At 41.4% G+C, this 20,037-nt stretch overlaps 1 protein-coding gene across 1 annotated transcript; it reads right to left on the bottom strand.

The window, feature by feature from the left end:
* Positions 1-4,718: 4,718 nt before the first annotated feature.
* On the bottom strand, positions 4,719-8,229 carry KCNA6 (potassium voltage-gated channel subfamily A member 6). Its single transcript, XM_010225304.2, has one exon. The coding sequence runs from the start codon at positions 8,227-8,229 to the stop codon at positions 6,664-6,666; it is 1,566 nt and encodes a 521-aa protein (XP_010223606.2). The 3' UTR covers positions 4,719-6,663.
* Positions 8,230-20,037: the final 11,808 nt, after the last annotated feature.

Raw genomic sequence — 20,037 nt, 5'->3', positions numbered from 1 at the left:
ATGGGAAGGAGACAAGAGTGTCTACGCTTGGTGTCTGCTCCATTCTAGAGCAGAAAAGAGCAGGGAATCTGAGGACTCTGTGCACCAGCCTGAATTCTGTTCCAGCCAGATCCAAGTCTGTAATGTGAAGGGCACAAGATAGCTGCCAGCTGACATCAGAGCCAACAAGGTGCTCGCTTTCCCCTTATGGTAGAGTGATGCCACCGTAGCGCATAATTTCACAAAAAGATTGTGATCAAAATTCTACTGTCACCAAGGTTAAATCTGGAGTCACTTCACTGACGTCAGTAGAGTTATTCCAGAATTACATCAGTGTAAAGGAGGGCAGCATCTGTTTCCTGAAAATGGATATCATCAAGCCAATTGAAAACAACAGATGCATCAACAAGCAGCAAGACAAGACGGTTATGTTCCACTTTTCTTGTAAAATACCCTTTCCTTTCTCTCCAGATAATGTAAGCTATTTTTTGGTGTAAAATGGCATACAATTTTTTTAAGAGAATTATACAGTGACCTTGGGCCTGATTCTTTTCTCACAGTTGCTTAAGCTAGAAACAACATAATTCACATCCTTGAGGATACAGCTGCCTAATCTCAAGCAAAGATCAGAATCTGGACCCACATTTTCTTTAAACATACAGTGGCTATAACGTCAGTTAAGTAACTTTGTGATTTTTGGAACTTTTTGATTAATGGTCCTCCAAAACTTCATACTACTGAGTAAATACCTTTATATACATTTAGTGCAAGTAAAGCCAAAGAAAGAATTGCTCAGATTTCAATGATACATTGTATTAAGACAAGGTCTTCCCACGAGTCTTGACTTCTAATGAGTAAGCAAAGCAACATCAGCATTTAGGGTGATCATGGAAACTGAGGAGCAAACACTTTCCTCAGAATTTTCCTCCTGCAAATCCTTTCCTCTATTTCACTAAGAAAAAAGTGTATACTGGGAAGTTCAATCTATTTTTTCAGCCCCTTCAAATCTACACATAGAAATTTCCTGCAATGAATTAACGAATTCAGTGAATGAATTAACATTTTCAATAAATGCTTGTGCTTTAGGAATGCAAAATGTGCACCAATCACGGTTAGGTGTTTCCTAAAGCTAAAAAACATCCTATAATATTAAAGCCCCTGTGCCAGACAACCAGCCCCAGATAGCCTCCCCTGGAACAAGTGAAAAACCCAACCAGCCAAGCAAAGTGTGCATTATTGACTTGTAGGCTAGCAATATAAGTTACTCTGGAGATCAGTGTTAGTGCAATCCCTGTCTGCTTTCTCACCAGTATTTTTCTGGTTTTATCCCCATGACCAGAGTCTTGCTTTATCTGAGACTCAATCCTTCGTATTTACTGATCTCCTTCTTGCACTTTGCAAGAAATTTCATCACTAACTGTCTTGTGGCAGCTATGATCTTCTCTATAGAGTCTCTTTAGTCTTCTTTGTGAATTGGTTTGCCCATTTCCAGTATTGCATAATAAATCTGCTGATATTCTTCTTCTTCTTGCCGGTATAAACCTAAAAAGAAACCCTAACTCCATTCAGTAGACCTACTTGGGCTCAGCTCAGATGGTAGGTTTTGGGAAAAGCTGTGGTTAACTCTTGCTGTTACTATGTATCTTTCCCTGATGTAAACAGCACCTGAGGAGAAGAACAAACAAACAAAATAAGCATAACAAACAGCACGTAAGTTTTAACATGGTGCATATGATTGAAGCTGGACCCAACATAAACTAAGGTAGTTTTACTAAACAGAGTATGAGCAATTCATATCAGCAGAAGAGGAGGATATAGCCCATGGTATATCTCTGTAATTTATAATTATCTTTCTCTCCTTTTTTATCTAGAACCTTAATTAGGAAATCCTTTCTCATTAATTGCAAGGAACCCTTAGTCATTAGTTTCACAGATGAAAAAGAAATCTTATCTAATTCTGCTGTAACAGCAGATGTGGGGCTGTCTGTTCCTTTGCTTTGAGGGATGACGTTTCTTTTTCCACCATAGTATGGAAGACACTTAAATCCTGATTATGTCTCTTGCTACCCTGAATTTACTTTATACTCACTCTTCTTTATCTCCATAGGTGTATTTGTACACTGAATGGATGGACTTCAAAGAGAACATTAAGTCCAGTCATCTCCACTTCCACAGCGGTCACAGCAGCGAAAATTTGTTGCAGCAAAAGGAGGAAACCAAATGGAATATTGCTCAAAAATTCCAAATTTCAGTGTTTTCCAAACAGGAACTGAGTAGAAATTTCTTCTTGGAAGTAAGCATAGGAACCCATTAGTAATGTAGACTTTGAAAGCCTGAAAAAAAGTCTCTTCATGCCTTTCACACTTTGAGTCTTTTATGTGGTTGATGAACAGTGGATAAAGTTATCGTCAATAAAATTGTTCCACTTTTTCCTTCCTCTCCTCCAGCAAGATGGTTTCTACCCTGTCCCAGCTTGGTGCATACTCCTGTGGGGAAACGATTTTGTGAATGGATGGTCACAGGACAACAGCAAAGGGTTTTCTTTCATATCAAGACTTTATTTCCTCACAAAATTACTGAAAGAGGAGGTTTTGTTTTGTTTGTTTGTTTGTTTAATAATGAGATGCTTTGGCTCATGCTCCTTGTCAGTGGATACCCACATGACTCCAAATTCAGAGGTATGTTGTCCACGTTGCCCAACTCCTTGATTGTGAGTACTCAGAAGTCTTTCTCACACTTTCTACCTCTCTGTGCATCTCCTCTTTCTTTCCCATCTTTTGATTTGCATGTCTATTTTCTAATGCTGGTAATAGCCTTGACCTGGACAGGGCAATTGTACCTGATACAAGGTGTGTTGCAGATAGTTAGGGAACGGCGGCTGGAAGATATCGTGCTGTACGGAAAGATAGGGCCCCTAATAGTTTATGATGTAAGCAGACGGATGTGATGTTGTAAACCTAGCTATATAACACCTTGTTACCCATCAATAAACGCCATTTGCCGTCCACCACATTGGTGTCAACTAGCTGATGGCCCGAGTGGCTTGGGGGTGGTCACCGTGCCGTCCCTGAACCATGTGCACCGTTTGAACTGCAACAAAGGTGATGGGATCTTATTCAGTAAGCAAAAATGGGGTATTTATATCTGAGGACTGAAACTACTCAGTTAGTGTTTTTGCTTGTAGTCATAGTCACAAGGTACAGAGAAACAGTCTGCGAAGTTGTTATGGAAACAAGTCCTGAGAGATGCCTACTTTGCTACCCAAAGATTTGCTCTGCCTTAAGAAGGAAACAGTTTGACAAAATAGAAAATGTCGCATTTCAAACATCCAGATTGAGGCTAAGAACTGACAACTTGAAGTGAGATTTTTGAAAGCACCTGTGTGATTTGGGACACTATTCCTATGTAAAGTCAATGACATAGTGTGCTCCTGATCACTTCAGCCACTGGAAAAAAAAAAAACAACAACAAAAAAAAAACCCTGAAGCCTCCTAACAAAATTGCCGAATTCCAGAACTGCAGTAGTCCCTAGTATTAGTGAAGCTCATGCAACTTCACTATTGTGCTTTTAAGGAGATTTTTAGGGCGGGATTTACATGTCTATAAGGAAGCCTCTAGGTTAGCATTTCTGAGCTTCTGTTTGCTGTTGTGTTTCTCTTAGTTCTAACACAGAAAATCCTAAGAACAAACTTCACTCCGGTTTTATGCATCTTCATTTATACATTACTTTTAGTGCTGTGAATTGCAAAAAAATGCATAAAGCTTCTTGTACAATGAAGTTCCTTGACCCCAGTACTACATAGTACATGCATGTGTGTGTAGAGACTCCTAAGATACATACACTACAGCTAGAACCTCACTGCTGAACTTCACCTGCTAGCATGAAATCTCTTTACAAGAGATGCTGCAATTATGCTTCCAGTCATTTGTCTCACTTTCCTTTTTTTTTTTTTCATTTGTCATTTTTTTTTCATTTGTCATTTTGTCATGCTGGTCAGGAGAACAACCTTTTTTTTGGAAGGATTCTGCCTAGTAGGAGTAGTGGGGTCAGGCCCACGTGAAAAAACAAACACAGGAATTTTGTGACGTATGTTCAGCGTGCTTCATGCCTCCTCCTGAACTTGGGCTTAACCTGAGTTTTTTATATCTTACTTTGGGGGAACTTTTATCAGCTAATATGCTCAAGAACAAAATAACCCAAACATGTGCATTCACATAAAAGTTGAAGAAAAATCGCTCTTGCGTGCACACACACACACGAAGATTTCATTACTGTGAATCTGAAACATAGCTAAAAATATCTTTTTTTCTGAATTAACTGAGAGACAAGACAACTTTTCACACAAAATTGCCAGAGATCCCACCTTGCAGATTCTTCTTGAGACCCACTGATTTAACAAGATTACTTACCCAGAGAATTTTTGCTCCAAGGGCTACAGAATGAGTCTCAGGCTTTTGACCCTTCTAGACATTTGCCTCATTCCCAATCTACCAAAAAGGAATTAGGCTTTTATGTATCTCTGTAGAGATGACCCCGGAAGTTGCTGCCTTTATTCAGACAAACTCCTGTCAGTCCAGAGCCCTCACTACACCCCACTCAGGGGTCTCTCACGTTGTCTTGCAGTAACCAAGAAAACTGGTGTTTTGCTACAGACTTCAGTGAGCAGAAAACAGACTTTTCAATACAACGGCTGTGCACTGACTCCAAGAGAAATCCCTGTGCATTCAAAAGCCTGTGAGAAGACAAGGGGGCTCTGGAGAAATGCAGCAGTTAGGATCTGCACAAACAATTTCTACCATGTGATCAGAGCCCTGAAGAGAAGAAGCACAATAAAAGCCCTCTAGGCTTGGATCCAGGTCTCAAGGCAACAAAAAGCAAGCAGATTAACAAATATGCAAACAGATCCCATCTCATGAGCCCGCTGCTTCTGATCATATGAAAGGACATGCCTTTAGCATTCTTACCCTTATGGCTGAAAAGCATAATATATACATATGCATAAAATGTATTCTATATATTTTGCATCTTGACATTAGGTCTATCTTATGTATTACATGTGTCACATGCAATATGTAATACACTAATACACATATACAGTATTATGCAAGGCAGTAATGGCTGCCTTTGCTTTTACATGCATGCACATATGTGAAAGCCAAATATACATTTAGATAAATAACACAAAAAGATATTTCCTTGAAGTAAAATCTACCAATGGAATCTAAAAGCATCCATTTCCCCTTTTGACTCACTGGCAGCATCTGAAACATTTTAAATTCAGGTATAAGACAGAGCTGACTAAAGGAAGAAATGTTCTGGGAAGCAGAATATCCCATATCTTAAGATGTCTATCTGTGGCCTCTTGACAAACCCACATTTTCGGCCAAGGTTTGCATTTAATATTGCCATCATGGGTTGTTCTCATAAACATCTATTGCATGCAAAGGACATTGCTGCACCTTTTGTCTAAGAAATATACAGAATTGGCTAGATCATACAAAGGCATCTCACCAAGGTTAATTCTTTCCTCTTCTCATTTGAAAGATCTGGGTTATGCTCTTGGGCTTCTGCAGATGGCTTTGGAAAGTTTTTCCAGTGCTGATATATATCTCTAATGCTAGCATGCTTATCCTGGGACAATTTATGTCTGCAGCCAGTTACACCAGTGCAATCTTCAGTTAACACAGGTACAACTGTCTGTAGTTGAAGCGTTTCAGAATGGAATTATACCAACATGCAAACTTCCCTCAGCTATACAAACCTTTTAGTGAAAAAAAACAGTGAAGTCAATTGTTCTCACATATAGAACTGGATACCTGAAGTATAAAGTACGACTTATTAAACACTATCATGAAGAGACAAACTGTGGAGATAAATGATTTTTCTCAAATGTGACTTGCATCAGAAGCCACTTATCGCTTTGAAGATTAAGTTGGTATTATAAAATCCAGTTAACTTCAGGGCCCTGACATAAGTAAGCCTGAAATAACCTTGAAACACAGAGAATCGTCACCAAGCCTGTTGATTTTTTAAGCCTGCTTTTGAAATACAATACCTGATCACAAGTAGCTACAAGATTTTAGATCTATGCACCTTTTCCAAAATACAAACCCACAGATTTTTAGCATGCCAAGGGTTGCAAAGGATGAAGGCATCTGCTGTCTTTCCCCTACAGCTGCAGAACTCACTGTGACACTACAGCATTTCCATTATTCAGACTTAATGGCATGGCAGGCATGAGTGATCGCAGCCAAGGGCACTGAGCTGTGCAGGAACTAAGGGCAGGGCTTGAGACAGATGCTTGTAGCCTCTTTAACCGTTTATTCCATGCCTAATCCTTCAGCTGAAGTTGTGGCAAGGGCTATTTCTTTGCCAGGGGACTAGACAGGTTAGCCTCCAGGATTAATATTGGATTAAATCAGTCTCCAGAAAAAGGAGAAATCCATGAGGATGTGGGGAATGACGCCTAGTACTCCACAGAATAAAGAAAGAACATTCCCAAGGGCACAAGGCAATGAGACACAGCAAATCAGGATAAGAGAGCCCATTATCACAATCATTCTGTTTATGGTATTACAATTCACAGTCTGGCATGTAAATGGTGAATAGATCCAGCTGCTAGTGCGAAGCCGACTGTGCAGCAGCTTGCAGGACTGTGTCTGGATCCAGGATAACAAAATTGATCACACCTCTGTCAGCATTTTCTTCTCTTTATAACCCTGGTTGTTTGGAGGAATAAAATTGGAATATTTCATGGGCTCCAGAAGCTCTTCTGCTTCTAGGAATTCAGATTTGCTGAAAGATGGATTACTGTCTCCCTTTTTGGGTTCAGATAAGGGGGACTGCTTCTGCCCACAGGTGATGTGGGTGTACTGGCACTGCTCTTCATGATCAGTCTCTCGGTGGTAGAAGTAGTTGAAGTTGGACACAATGACAGGGACAGGCAGGGCTATAGTGAGCACACCTGCAATGGCACACAGAGAGCCCACAATTTTGCCACCAATTGTCATGGGATACATGTCCCCATAGCCCACGGTGGTCATGGATACCACTGCCCACCAAAAAGCATCAGGGATGCTGGTAAACAGAGAGTCAGGGTCATCAGTCTCTGCAAAGTAGACAGCGCTGGAGAAGAGGATCACTCCAATAAAGAGGAAGAAAATGAGGAGGCCTAGCTCCCTCATGCTGGCCTGGAGAGTCTTCCCCAAGATCTGCAGCCCCTTGGAATGCCTGGAGAGCTTGAAAATCCTGAAGACCCTGACCAAGCGGATGACCCTGAGGATAGCCAAAGACATGGCTTGCTGCTGGCCCCCATTGCTGCTGCTACTTCCAGGCAGCTGCTTCTGCTGCTGCTGTTGGGCCAGCTCAGTGCCTAAAGTGATGAAGTAGGGGATGATGGCCACAATGTCAATGATGTTCATGATGTTGCGGGAGAACTCAGGCTTGCTGGGGCACGCAAAGAAACGAACGAGGAGCTCAAAGGAGAACCAAATGATGCATAGGGTCTCGATGAGGAAGAAGGGGTCAGTAAAGAAGGGGCCACCACCAGCAGCAGGGTGCAGGGGCAATGAGGTCCCAGTTGGTGGTGCTGGTGGCAGTAGGAGCAGCGTATCGTCACTGGGGGGTGCCACCTCCCCAAAGCCATGCTGGGTACCCTTGGGTTCCTGACGAAACTCAGGCAGGGTCTCCAGGCAGAAAATGACAATGGAAATGAGGATCACCAGCACAGAGACGATGGCAATGGCCCGGGCTGGCCCCGAGCTCTCGGGGTACTCAAAGAGCAGCCAGACCTGACGCTGGAAGTGATGCTGTGGCAGGGGCTTCTCCTCCTCTTGAATGAAGCCCTCATCCTCCCGGAAGGTCTCAATGGCCTCCTGACCTAGCTGGTAGAAGCGTATCTCCTCCAGGAAGACATCCAGAGGCACATGGACTGGCCTGCGGAGCCGCCCCCCTGACTGGTAGTAGTAGAGGATGGCATCAAAGCTTGGCCTGTTTCGATCAAAGAAGTACTCATTGCGGAGTGGGTCGAAGTAGTGCACCCGGCGGCTGGGGTCCCCCAGCAGAGTGTTGGGGAAGATGGAGAGGGTCCGCAGCTGAGTCTCAAAGCGCAGCCCCGAGATGTTGATCACCAGTCGCTCGCTGCTGCAGCAGTTGCCGCCGCTCCATTCCTCGCCTGCTGCATCCACCTCCCCCTGACCGCTGTTGCCCACCAGCGGGGCAGCCAGCGCCAGCGGCTCGTCGGCCCGCATGCTATCCCGTGCTGCCACCACCTGCGGGAGAGCCCGGCACAGCGCGCCCCTGCCTCAGGCGTGCCCCTGCCTCAGGAGGCGCTGGCGACAGGCACAGCCATCCGACCAGCAGCCACCGCCAACCGCCCCGTGCCCTGCCTGTTGCGTCCGCACCAGTTCCACGCTGCTCCTGGCTCGGGTTTCCTCTTGCTCGGCTCCGGCTCGTTGTGATGGGGCACTACGCTGCGGCTCGGCGTGCCTGGCTCTGCCCTCCCAGCCACGCACACACACAAGAAGGGCGGGAGGCGGGGGAGGGGCGGAGAGGCTGAGGTACGAGCGCCTATACGCAGACACACACGGATATGCAGAGAGAGATGGAGAGGCGCACAGATCCACGGGGACAAGACACTTGCACGCTCGAGCACAGGTAGCCGCAGCTATAGACAGACACATGCACCCCCACACACCTGCCAACGTGCGTCAACACTGCTACTCTCCCTCACCCCAGCCCCCACCCTGACAGGCTCTAGTTAACCTTGAGCAAGTTGCTCTCTGCCTGCAGCTCACAGGCCTCCATTTGCAACTGCTATAGCCACGCTCGGAGCTTGTCAGTTGTGTCTGACCGTGCACAGATGGAAACAACTTATCTCTCAGTGAACAATGCAGCTGGAGAAAGATACAGATAAATACTATTTCCTTCTTCTCCTTAGGGTGGGTAGAGTTTGCCTCTGCTCCTTTATACCAAACAGGTGAGTTAACCCATTTTTTTTGTTTACCAACACACAGTCAGAACCCAATATTCCTGGAATGCATCACTGCATTTCACAGGCAATCAGACTTCCAGTCTTTCTGCTTCGGGAAACCTGTAGATTTCTTCATCTGTATCAAACTCGGCATCTGAAAAAAATATATGAACTCATGGCAGTACACTTTCTCTTTCTGCAAATGGAGCTAATGAGGGATGCTGATTTCCTCCTTCTCAGGGAAAATTTTATTTTTTTCCTCAGAAAATCCAGTGTCAGTGCTAAATATTATTAACCTCTCCTCCTGGTCCCTATCTAACTAAGTTGGCAATGTTCAGTTACTTCAGGTTTAGGGCATTTGGAATGGCTCATTAGGGCTGCCTTCTTTGGCTCTGTCCTCAGGAAAGAATCGAATGTAATTCAAATGATGTTTACTCCTTTTCTCCTTCCCTGGCCATTAGCATTGAAGATAGATCCTGTACAAAGAAAGATATGTTTTATTTATGTGAAGATGGCTGTTGCTCAGGGAAGCATAATTTTCTTTTCTGCTATACCTAATTAGGAAATGGCAACCACATGAAAAAGACCTTTATGGATAATATATCTTTTCATTAAAAAAAAAAAAAAAGTTGTCTTCGTAATACTTCATAAGATGCTTTTTGCCAAGATTCCTTTTTCGATTATTACGATGAATTATTCATTCACAGGATTATTTGAATCATTGTTATAATTTATTCATTCACATGGTTAACTATTGAGAAATTCCTTTAAAAACAGCTTTTGGGAGGGATGGAAAAACTCATGGCGTTTGTAAGAGAATAAAGGGAATGTCTACATTGTAACCACTGCTGTGATTCAGCTCATCCTGCACTACCTTTGAATAAGCAAGCTCTGAGGGCTGCTAACAGCACAGCAGAGGCACTAGAGAGCTCCACAAGGGTTTACAAGACAACTTTCCAGCACATGCAGGAGCTCCACACTATCATGGCTCTGATGTTCACAGGACTTGAGCTGGCAGTGCTAAAGCTAGCTCAGATGCATCACATGAGCTGCAGCCCCATCCAGTCATTCCTGCCCACTCTACTCAATTGCCATCACAGACCACCTCACTGTAGGCACCCAGGCTGCTATACACTGTGGTTGCTCCTGAAAGACCTTTGGAAGTTTCTGTATTTCCATCTGTGTACTTACCCTGCACCTCAGACATGGTATCAGTTTCACAAGCCTTTGCAGCATGTAACTAAAAATTTTTCACTCACAGCCTGCTCCAAAATCAATCTGCACCATACACCCCATGCAGCCACACCCCGCGCTTCTATATTAAGAGGCTATGTCAGCTGTCACCATTCAGCCTCTGTGCTGATCTGGCTGGACCAGAATCTCATAATGGTAAGTAACTTACAAAGCAGGAGAAGAAACGTGAGAAGGATCCAGAGATGCCAGGGAGGGGCAAGGCATGATTCACAAAGCAGTATACCAGAAAGCAATGCCACGATATCACAATACCCTCTGCAGAATGACTGCTACATCTGAGACCAAAACCCCATAACCAGTCCCAGGTAGAGGTGCTGCTAAGCTTTGCTCTAAAGTAATGTTTTGTTTACACCTCCAGTACTCGTATGCATGTGTTTCTATGTGCACATCCAGCATTAGTATGTGTTACGCTTTAGGTAACCCAGTCACCCTCTAAATTCCCTTTTGATCTCTTTTGCTCAGCACTGCAGCTGCCACAGAATTATGTACATGCATCATTTTCTCAGAAAATCTAAGCCCAGAGCATCTCAAGATAATTATGCCAAAACTGAGATACTGCAAAGCAATTTCTAGATTTGCGCCTATCATTTGCAGAACTTCTTATTCATTTGCTAACTTTCTGGGTTTTCTTTTCACTTCTTCTTCTGAACTTTCCAATTCTCTCTACCTCCTGTATTGCCCACAGGAGGCTTCCCGTCTTTCAAGAGTTATACTTCTTCCCACATTCAGGGACTTTTCCCAATTTTGGAGCATCTTCCTTCCTCTGACCTTACTAGTTTCTTCTCCTACTTGATGTTGCCATCAGTGTCACCAGTTAAATCAACTCAACAAAACACTGAACATGACAGTTGATTTCCTGTCTCACTAGAAGCAGATTCAAAGTGGCCAGAAGAACAGTGATCTATTTCTAGAAATGCTACAAGGCTAATTCCATATTAGTAAACTACATGATCATCCATGCTATTTAGTTTGCTCTCTGACAAGGTGACTCCCATTTTGGCTTAGCTTGGGGCAACTAAATCTCTCCAGATTATGCCTGAGGGGCGCGTTGGGAGTTAGCATGAGCCAAGGACCTTTGCAGCACGCAGTTCAAATGCACCTCTGCTGCCCTAAGATGGGAAGGTAATGGGGGTTTGGCTCTGTGGATATGAACAAGGGTGGGAGAAGGAACCCATGCAGGAAGAACAGATATAATCCAAGAAGACCTGCAAGAAGTATTGCTCCCTAGACCTGTCCTTCTCAAAGGAGGATAGGTGGCTGTTTTTTATAAGACACAAATAAGAGCTTCTTTGCTTATGTAATCTTTTATAATACTGCCCCATTTCAAATGAAGGAACTAGAAGGAAAACTGTCCCTCATATATGAATTTATTTGAATGTCCGCTAAAATCATGCATCAATATCTTAACATGCAGCCTAAGAGGTACAATGCAACCTTCCACTGGCTTTGGGCCATGAGGTAGAATTCACTTACTAGGAGCCAAAGTATCTCACATATAGAGAAAATATAGATGGTCTAAGAACAGCAATAGCCAGCGAAATTGGAAAAAAAAAATAGTACTAAGTACCAGCTGGTCCAGCAGCCACATTTGAAATGATCAGTCTTTTACATTTATGCACATAACCAGTCAGTTTCTCTCGGATAGTTTATCTCCCTACTTCCTCAGCTCCATAAATACATGTGAGTAAAGTGCTGAACAAGGGAGGGAAGAAGAATTAATTTATGCCTTGAAACTTTTAGCTTCAACAGCTACCCCAGGAGCAGGAGCAAGATCAGTAGGGTGCAGGATGGTACACTCTTCCTGCTTTAGCCATGCTGCAGTTTTTGCCATTCTCACAATGGGCATTGATAAGGTTTCCTTCTGATTCCTATTTGATAGAAACATATCCATCCCAATTCTCCTCTGAGCTGCTGGCGCCCTTCATTCTTCCACAGAAAATTCCTTCCTTTTCCCACAGATTATACATTTGAAAAAGGACTAGCAAACTCAATGGAGTTATTACACAGATTATAAAAGCCGACATAATACAATGAATACATATGTGCACACACACATATATACTTAAAAAACTATATAACATTAAGATTACAGTTATAATTTCATAACAAGACAGTGTAAAATTTCCAGTAACCCAACTTGCACAGGTTGTGGCTATAATGTACTTTGTGTCAGCAGTAACTAATGATGTGAGAATGACAGCTCCATGACAAGTTGCAGGTGACACTATCATTCATTACATCTCCCTGGAACATTCCTGGAGCACTATTTATTCTGCATGTTGAATAAGGACAGGTTCTTTCATTAACAAAAATGTACTATTGTATAAACTACAAATTGTGTCATGATGCTTGAATACAATGAGAAGGGGGAAGGAAAATAAGATTGAAGCAGCAACTTTGATATTAGTATTTTCTCGCTTTCAAGTACTTAGCTCTGTAACCTTAAAGTGTTTTTGATGCTGTGTTTCTGCTGGGCATTAAAAAAAAACTAAAATTGAAAATAAAATTGGCAAACAATGCCAGTACTACAGATGAGTAACTTCTTAACCTCTTGTATTTCCAAAATGTGTGAGTATTTTGCAGTAGAAATACAAAACTTAGCTGCCTTGTAGAGACTCCTTAGAAATAGTCCAGGGATCTCAGGGCTCCAACTATCATAGGGTGAAAAACCTCTTGGCCTGTCTTGTGGTCACAATTTTTAGGCTCACAGCACAACTCTATGTTATGTGAGCAAATGGAAGAGTGAAACTGAGAACAACAGCAATATGCATACTCATCACCAGTGAAACATAGAAGTACACGCCTTACTGGAGAGTTTCAAAGCTATGTACTAGACAATTCACATTTATTGAGGCTTATAAATATGAGGTTCAAATATAAGTTCTTAGAGGAATGGCTTCTTAGTGATCTTGGTCCACTCTGCAGCTCGACTTTCTACACTTTTCCTTCTATTCAGTCTCTTTTGCTTCTCAACTCCGTTGTTCAATTTCCATCTCTTAATTTATTTCTATCCGGCTATCTCAAAGTCAGTCCTCAATGTTTATCCTGCCATCCTATGCCTTGGATCCTGCCCATATCTCCTCTTCCTCTTCCTGTCTTTATATCCTCCCAACCTTTTCAGTTCACTGCTCTCATCTTTCTATCTAAGTATTGGCTCAATTCCTCACATTCCAAATGTAGATGCAGAGACTCCTTCAATGCAAAAGAATGAAAATATATCCAAAATGACAAGTACTGCTTTAAAATCATGCCATTCCATTTGGCATCTCTCTTGCATACAAGTGACATTTTCAGCACTGGTAGTTCTCCCAGATGTGTAGTAGGGAAGGTGATATTGATCTGGGCTACAGAACCTCTCACTAAGAGCCCCAACTAAACTCAGATTACACATGCTGCCAATGGCAGTTCTAATGTTTTGAGCTGGTAATATCATCCTTTTCCCCATGTAAATACTTGGTCCCTCTGTCTCATATCTGCCTTCCCTGACCTGTAATCATCACTATTAAAGAAGAGTGACAAGTGGAGGGCATCTTTCCATTTTTCTCGTAAAGCACTAACGAAAAGAAATGTGGGCAGACTGACTAGTTGCTCACAGGAGTGCAAGCAGACAAGGAATACAGCTAATGCAGCTTTCTAGAGCCACACGGTTCCTTCTGTTCCCTCTTCCTATCATTCCCAATTGCAGTTGTGGAGTGGAGAGGAAAATTGGCCAGCTTTCTTCAACAGTTCTGATTAGGTGCTCTTTCTAGAGATTTTTTGTTCACTCATGGAATGAAAATAGTCAAATTTCTAGATGTCCTCTGGCTAAAAAGGTACCCAGGAAGCTAAAACTGACAACCCTGCACTGCTTCTCTTCATCCCGCTCCACATCTATATTTCAAACAAGTAGCTTCCTACTTCTCCTATGTACTGCCTGCAGGTATTGAAAGCATCAGAGAGACTCAGTTCTTGCAAATGTTATCACATTATTCCAAGAAAGGCAGAAGTAGCAAGGTCCTGGTTAACTTACAGCTCCTGTCAGTGAAATGGAATTAATTGGTGTTCTCAGTGTAATAAGTCCTCAAGGATTTTGGTGGCAAATCTGCGACAAGTCTATAAAAGTTTTAGGGGAATACATTTGAGTAAATTTCTTCAAGGATGGCAAAAGGCACATCATTACAACAGGACATCCTTCCTGCCAAATTTTAGTGCTCAAAAAGTAGTAGTGCTTTGGGGAAAAAAAAAAGAAAAAGAAAAAAAAAGGCAAAACAAAACATTTCCAACCAACTTTATTTCAGAGATAGAGAGATCAAAACTTTATTTGTTTTTATAGAAGCTTTCCAGGGAAAAACAATTGAACAATCAGTCCTGAGGTAGCCAGCATGAAAAAAAAAATACAATCTGAATAGTCTTAAGATCATCAAGAACTTATTTAGCAGGGATAGAAAGGAACAGATTTTTCTGAGATAGCAGGAACACAATTATGGCACTTAGCAATAATATTTCATTACTTTTTTTTCATTGACATTATGCCAAACAGACACAAAACCCAATTAAAACCCAGCAGAGGAACTGAGTGTGCTAAGAATAGTCCACACACAAAATCCATTCACACATTTCTCTTTTCTGCTAGAAAGAAATCACTTCCCTTCCTCTTGACCATTGGAACAGTAAGATGATCTTTGGTTATGAAGGAAATAATAAGAAGGAACAGATATAAGCACCGGCTGGTGCAGCATGAACAATCTCTTTCCTAGGATGAAAACTGTTGAAAGTCAGTGTGGCTTATAAATGGAATTAGCAATTTCAACTACTGCAGAACCACAAGCTTTCAGTCTATTTCAGATCTCAGGGCAATAGGACAACAAAAATAAGGCTAATAAATATATGATCACACTGCTCAATGAGGCAAGAATACCTAGGTACTTAGTCTTTTTTCTTTTTCTTTTTTTTTTTTTATGCTTTGTTTGCTAGTGGTAAAGCTTCACCTCAGGCATCTCAGGACACCAAACCTAGTTTCAGAGTCCATGGGAAGGAATAATTATCCACAGTAGAGGAAGACGGAGCAGGACATACTCAAGCAAGACATAGACAAGTCCATGGGACCAGACAGGATACATCTGATGATAATGACAAAGGCAGGCAATGTGCTGCCACAAGGTCACTTTCTATCACCTTCAAAGGTCATGGGGACCAGGGAGAGTTCCTGATGACTGAAAGGCATACATATCACCTGCTTTCAATAACAGGGATTTAGGTAGCTGCAGATCAGTCAATCTCACCTCAGCCGTTGGGAAGGTTATGGAGCAAATTCTCCTGAAGTCATTTCTAGTCACATGAAGGACAAAGCAATTAGTTGCAGCCAGAGCAATTCATGCCTAACCAACCTTACTGCTTTTTATGATGAAAAGACTGACTTACTGGAGGAGGAGAGTACAGTGGATATCCTTTACCTTGGTTTTATTGGCATCACAGTTTCCCCTACTCCCTCTGTAGACAAATTGGTGAGACAAGGACTGAATTAGAAGATAGTTCTAAAACTGTCTGAATCATCTGGCTTATGCAATGGTTCTCAGAAGTACAAAATTCAGGTGGCAGACAGTCACTAGTGGTGTTCCACACATAGTCATGCTAGGGCCAATACAGTTTGGTGTTTTTATTCATAACCTGTATGATGGGAAGAAGTGTCCCCTCAGGAAGGCTGTGAATGCTAACCACTTGGACAAAGCAGCTGAGATGCTGAAAGGAAGGGCTGCTACTCTGGGAGACCCTGACAGCCTCAAGAAAGGAGACAACAGGAATCTTATTAATTTAAATGAAGGCAAGGTGAATGAACTCTTGCTCATTCCAGCTGTGATGTAGCAGTGTAGCTTGGGTATGGACTGGAGAGAAAGCAGCTTTGCAGAAAAGGACCTGGAGTTCTCATGGGACACAAATTAAACCTTACATAGTAGTATGCCCTTGCAGCAAGGAAGGGCGAACAATCCCAGGATGTGTTAGCAAAAAAGCAGTGAGCAGGGTGAGAGGAGTAGTTTTCCCCCTCCGTTTGACAATTAGGAAACCACAACCAGAGTATTTCATCCATTTTTGTGTTCCCCAGTACACGAAACACATTGGCACACTGGACTGAGTTCAGAGAATGGTCCCTAAAATGGTAAGATGACTGGAGCACATTACACCCAAGGAAAGGCTGAGGGAGCTGGGTTTGTTTATCCTGGAGAGCTAAAGCTAAATCTTACTGCTGACTTCATCTAATGGAAGAGTACAAAGAAAAGAACACAGAATCTTCTTAGATGTCCACAGTGGAAGGACAAGAGGTAATGTATTTAAGTAGGAACACAGGAAATTCCAAATTGATATCAGAGTGAGGGTGGTCAGACTGTGGAACACGTGCTCAGAGAGGCTGTGGAATCTCTATCCCTGGAGATATTATATTTGACTCCCTAATATAACTGGACTGCCTTTCAGCAAGAATCTGGACTGCATGACCTCTGTAGGTCATTTCTAAACTACATTGGCCTGAGATTCTGTGGTTTAGCAATAAATAAATATATACAGAAAAAGAAGTGTCCATCTCCACAATAAAAGTCCACAGTAACCCCATCTCAAAAGCAGTCACTGGTGCCTAAATGTTCAGTACAGAGAAAACAAAAACAGTTACCTTATCCTGACTTTGTATATCATCACTTTTCTACATTTTTTTTTTTTTGGATCCTGAAAAGTATGTTATACAACAATAGAAGTAGGGGGCTACATTACAAATCTTTCTAATATGTCTTCCAATTTTAGTCTTTTTCAAGACTTGGAAGTTGGTAGAATCACAAGTTTAAGCATTACATGCAGTAAAGCCATATCAGTGATCTGTGAAGCTAAACTGGGATAACTTTATTATGAAACTTTATAGTGAAAAAGAAGTTCAAAGGGAAGGGTATATTTTCCAAGCTCCAACATCTCCTTCAGACCGTGTTTACAGCACTGGTACCAAATTATCTGACTGGAATATGATTAATCTGAGGCATTCAGTAAAGGTTGCTCAAAAGGGAAAGTGTTTCATGATCAGCAAGAGTAAAGGGAAAAAACAATCATCTCTACTAATTCTGGTGTCAAATTATAGAGACGTAGTTTGGCACCTAATGCCAAGCTAAAGCAAGCATTTGAACTATGTAATTCTGCTTAGAAAAATGAATCACAGTCTTTCTATGACATCTCTTCTATTAGAGCTATCCAACAGTCTCCTAATGTCTGCCAAACCAAGACTCAGCTCCACAGACACATTTTGACATGAAGAGGAATAACAATAGCACTGCACTTACTTAAAAAAAAAATCTGAAACAGAGAAAAGATGCTTTCAAATAAAAAATGCACTTTCTTAAACCATCCTTCTAAATTAATAAGATACAGGTACAGATAATCCTATATATCCTTGCAGGATCAGAGCTCACTGTGAACAGGTCAACAACCAATTGATTATTGTTGTAATAGGAAAATACTACGTAGCCTTGTACTCATGAAAAGCCAATATAGTAACGTAGATATTACCCTAGAGATAGCCAGGTAAGTAACTTTACTTGGTTTGTGGAATCCTGTTAACCTCTTCAGGAATACTCAAAGGGAGTAAAGTTATTCCAGCATGTCAGTGCCCAAGGAGTTGGAGCCCAGCTTTCATGAAGAAAGATGCTTCATGATGAGCAACCTTGAAAAAAGCTATTTCAACACAACCTTGAAAAGGGCTATTTCAGCACAAGGAATATGTCCATAAAGGTGTCAAACAAAACCTTTTCTTACAACGATGACTTTTGTTTCTTAAAAAGACACGGAAATGAAAAGAGAGCATATCTTCTTACAATCTCTCTCCCTCCCAAGACCAAATAGATTTTAATTTTTGCAGTTTAACAACCAGAACTATAAAAGTCTTTTTTTCCTCTAGAAAATATCAAACATCTTTTTAATAACAGGTAATGAGGAGGTTGTGGTTAAATTATGTAGTCCTTTTGCCTTAGTTCTGATAATATTTTAGAGCACTCATCTAAGACACTGAAATGAATAATATTTTATTGCTTTCAATGAAAAATGTATAAAATTTCTCCCATAACTTTTCAGCAAGGTTCCTGCTAAGAACAGAATTTCTTCCACTCCAGATTTTACTCTTACTGGAGACAACAATTCACTGTTGAAAGTCCCTAAATTATTTGTTAAAAAAATAAATAAGGAGCCTTAAATTTGTCATATAAACTGATTTTAACTTATAGCATGAAGAAATTACCTTTTTCAATTACACAGCTCTGAAAATGCACATTATAATTTCTGCTTGTTCACATCATGATACGTCGACTTTTTACAAAGATGTATCCCATTTTATAGATGGGAAAAAGACCCAGCAAGTTGATCTACTTCCTACACAGCAAGTCAACAGTAGAAAGATCACTAGAGTTGGGGTTACCTTTGTCTCAGTCCAATGCTCTAATTAAACCTACACCCTTGTGCAGCAGTGTGGCATCATTGTATCATATAGTGGACACCTGCTCAGCTGGCCATTCTCGAAAGCCGTGCTGAACATAGAGACTTCTGGCTGGAGAGAAGAAAAAGGATAGAGAGTTGTAGCTTCAAAATTAATTTGTTCCAGACAGGAGCCTATTCAAAAAAGCCTATCCCAGATCCCCTGAAGAATGCCTTAATTGCCTCTTGGATCTGTCTTTCGGGCAGACAGAATGGTAAAATACCATGACAAACACCCTAAAACTGTTGAGTTCTTTCCCATCCATTAACACAATCAGAAGAAAACTCAAAGAATTAGACATTAGAAGCAGGTTCTGATTTCCGAGAAAAAGGCTGTTTTTCACATCAAGCAGGAGCACCTGGGCTCCTTCTTGCTCATTCTTAAACATCAGTCAGATGTAATTCATCTTAAGTGAACAAATAACATAGGTGTTCAACTGAGTGAAAACAGGATCAGGACCACAAGTTCTCATCAAAGTACAAAAGGCAATAAATATATTTTATACTCAGCTCCCATTTCACAACAGCTGAATAAAAAAGTGAAGCCTCCAAGTCTTTCACCCTTCTCAGAATATTAGAGACAAAAAAAAAGTGTGTGAGAATACCAAGTATAGATTTGTAATTTAATGTTTATTTTTGCCCAGTGTTGAGGTCAAGGCACACTAAGGAGATTACCAGATGACTCATGTTAGCCTGAGCATTGCACTGAGATAAAGTTAGTACTATGCCAACTGGAAAGATAAAAGATTGTCAGATGTCCAAGATACAACCTTATTTAATTAATTTCTGTTCCTAAAGTAATTTTCTTGGCCAAGTCTGAGAAGGGAAGGAATATTTTGTTTGAATAGTGGCAAAGAGGGAAAAAATGGGCTTTATACATAATATGCTCAGGTGAAATGACAGCAAACCTCATGTAATTGCATTATTAATGTAAATAGTTTATACTGTTAAATGCTTACCATGACGATTTCACACACAGAGCATCAAGAAAAATAATCTCATGAGCTTTATTGCGCTCATGCGAAATGCACCAAAACGCTGCTGTAGGAAGCAGCTCTATTTACTGCTTTCCAGAACTGTTTTTTAAGATCAGCCTTTAAGTCTGCTTCTGATTAGCTGGTTCACAGTTCTTCACTTCTGTTACAGCAAGAGCAACTTGAGACTTCCATTATGCTGGATGTTATCCCAGGCATTTGGTTTTATCTACTTGCACCTCCTGACCATGTGCAAAAAGCCTGTCAAAGGTATGATGGACAAAAGCTGCAAATAAGCTTAATCTGTGCAGAGCTTAGAGCTCTTTGGTAGGATCATTGAATATGAATGAATCCTCAAGGTTTCCTCTATTTTGGAAAACAAA

Source organism: Tinamus guttatus, unplaced genomic scaffold, assembly GCF_059628265.1.
Source record: "Tinamus guttatus ecotype Peru unplaced genomic scaffold, ASM5962826v1 Tinamus_guttatus_pri_ptg000182l, whole genome shotgun sequence".
NCBI classification, from domain to species: Eukaryota; Metazoa; Chordata; class Aves; order Tinamiformes; family Tinamidae; genus Tinamus; species Tinamus guttatus.
Note: the sequence above shows the minus strand (reverse complement) of the source record. Positions and strands in the feature narration are given on the sequence as shown.

Bases quoted from the DNA above. Each gene is read 5' to 3' on its own strand.
- KCNA6 (XM_010225304.2), bottom strand. From the start codon at position 8,229: ATGCGGGCCGACGAGCCGCTGGCGCTGGCTGCCCCGCTGGTGGGCAAC.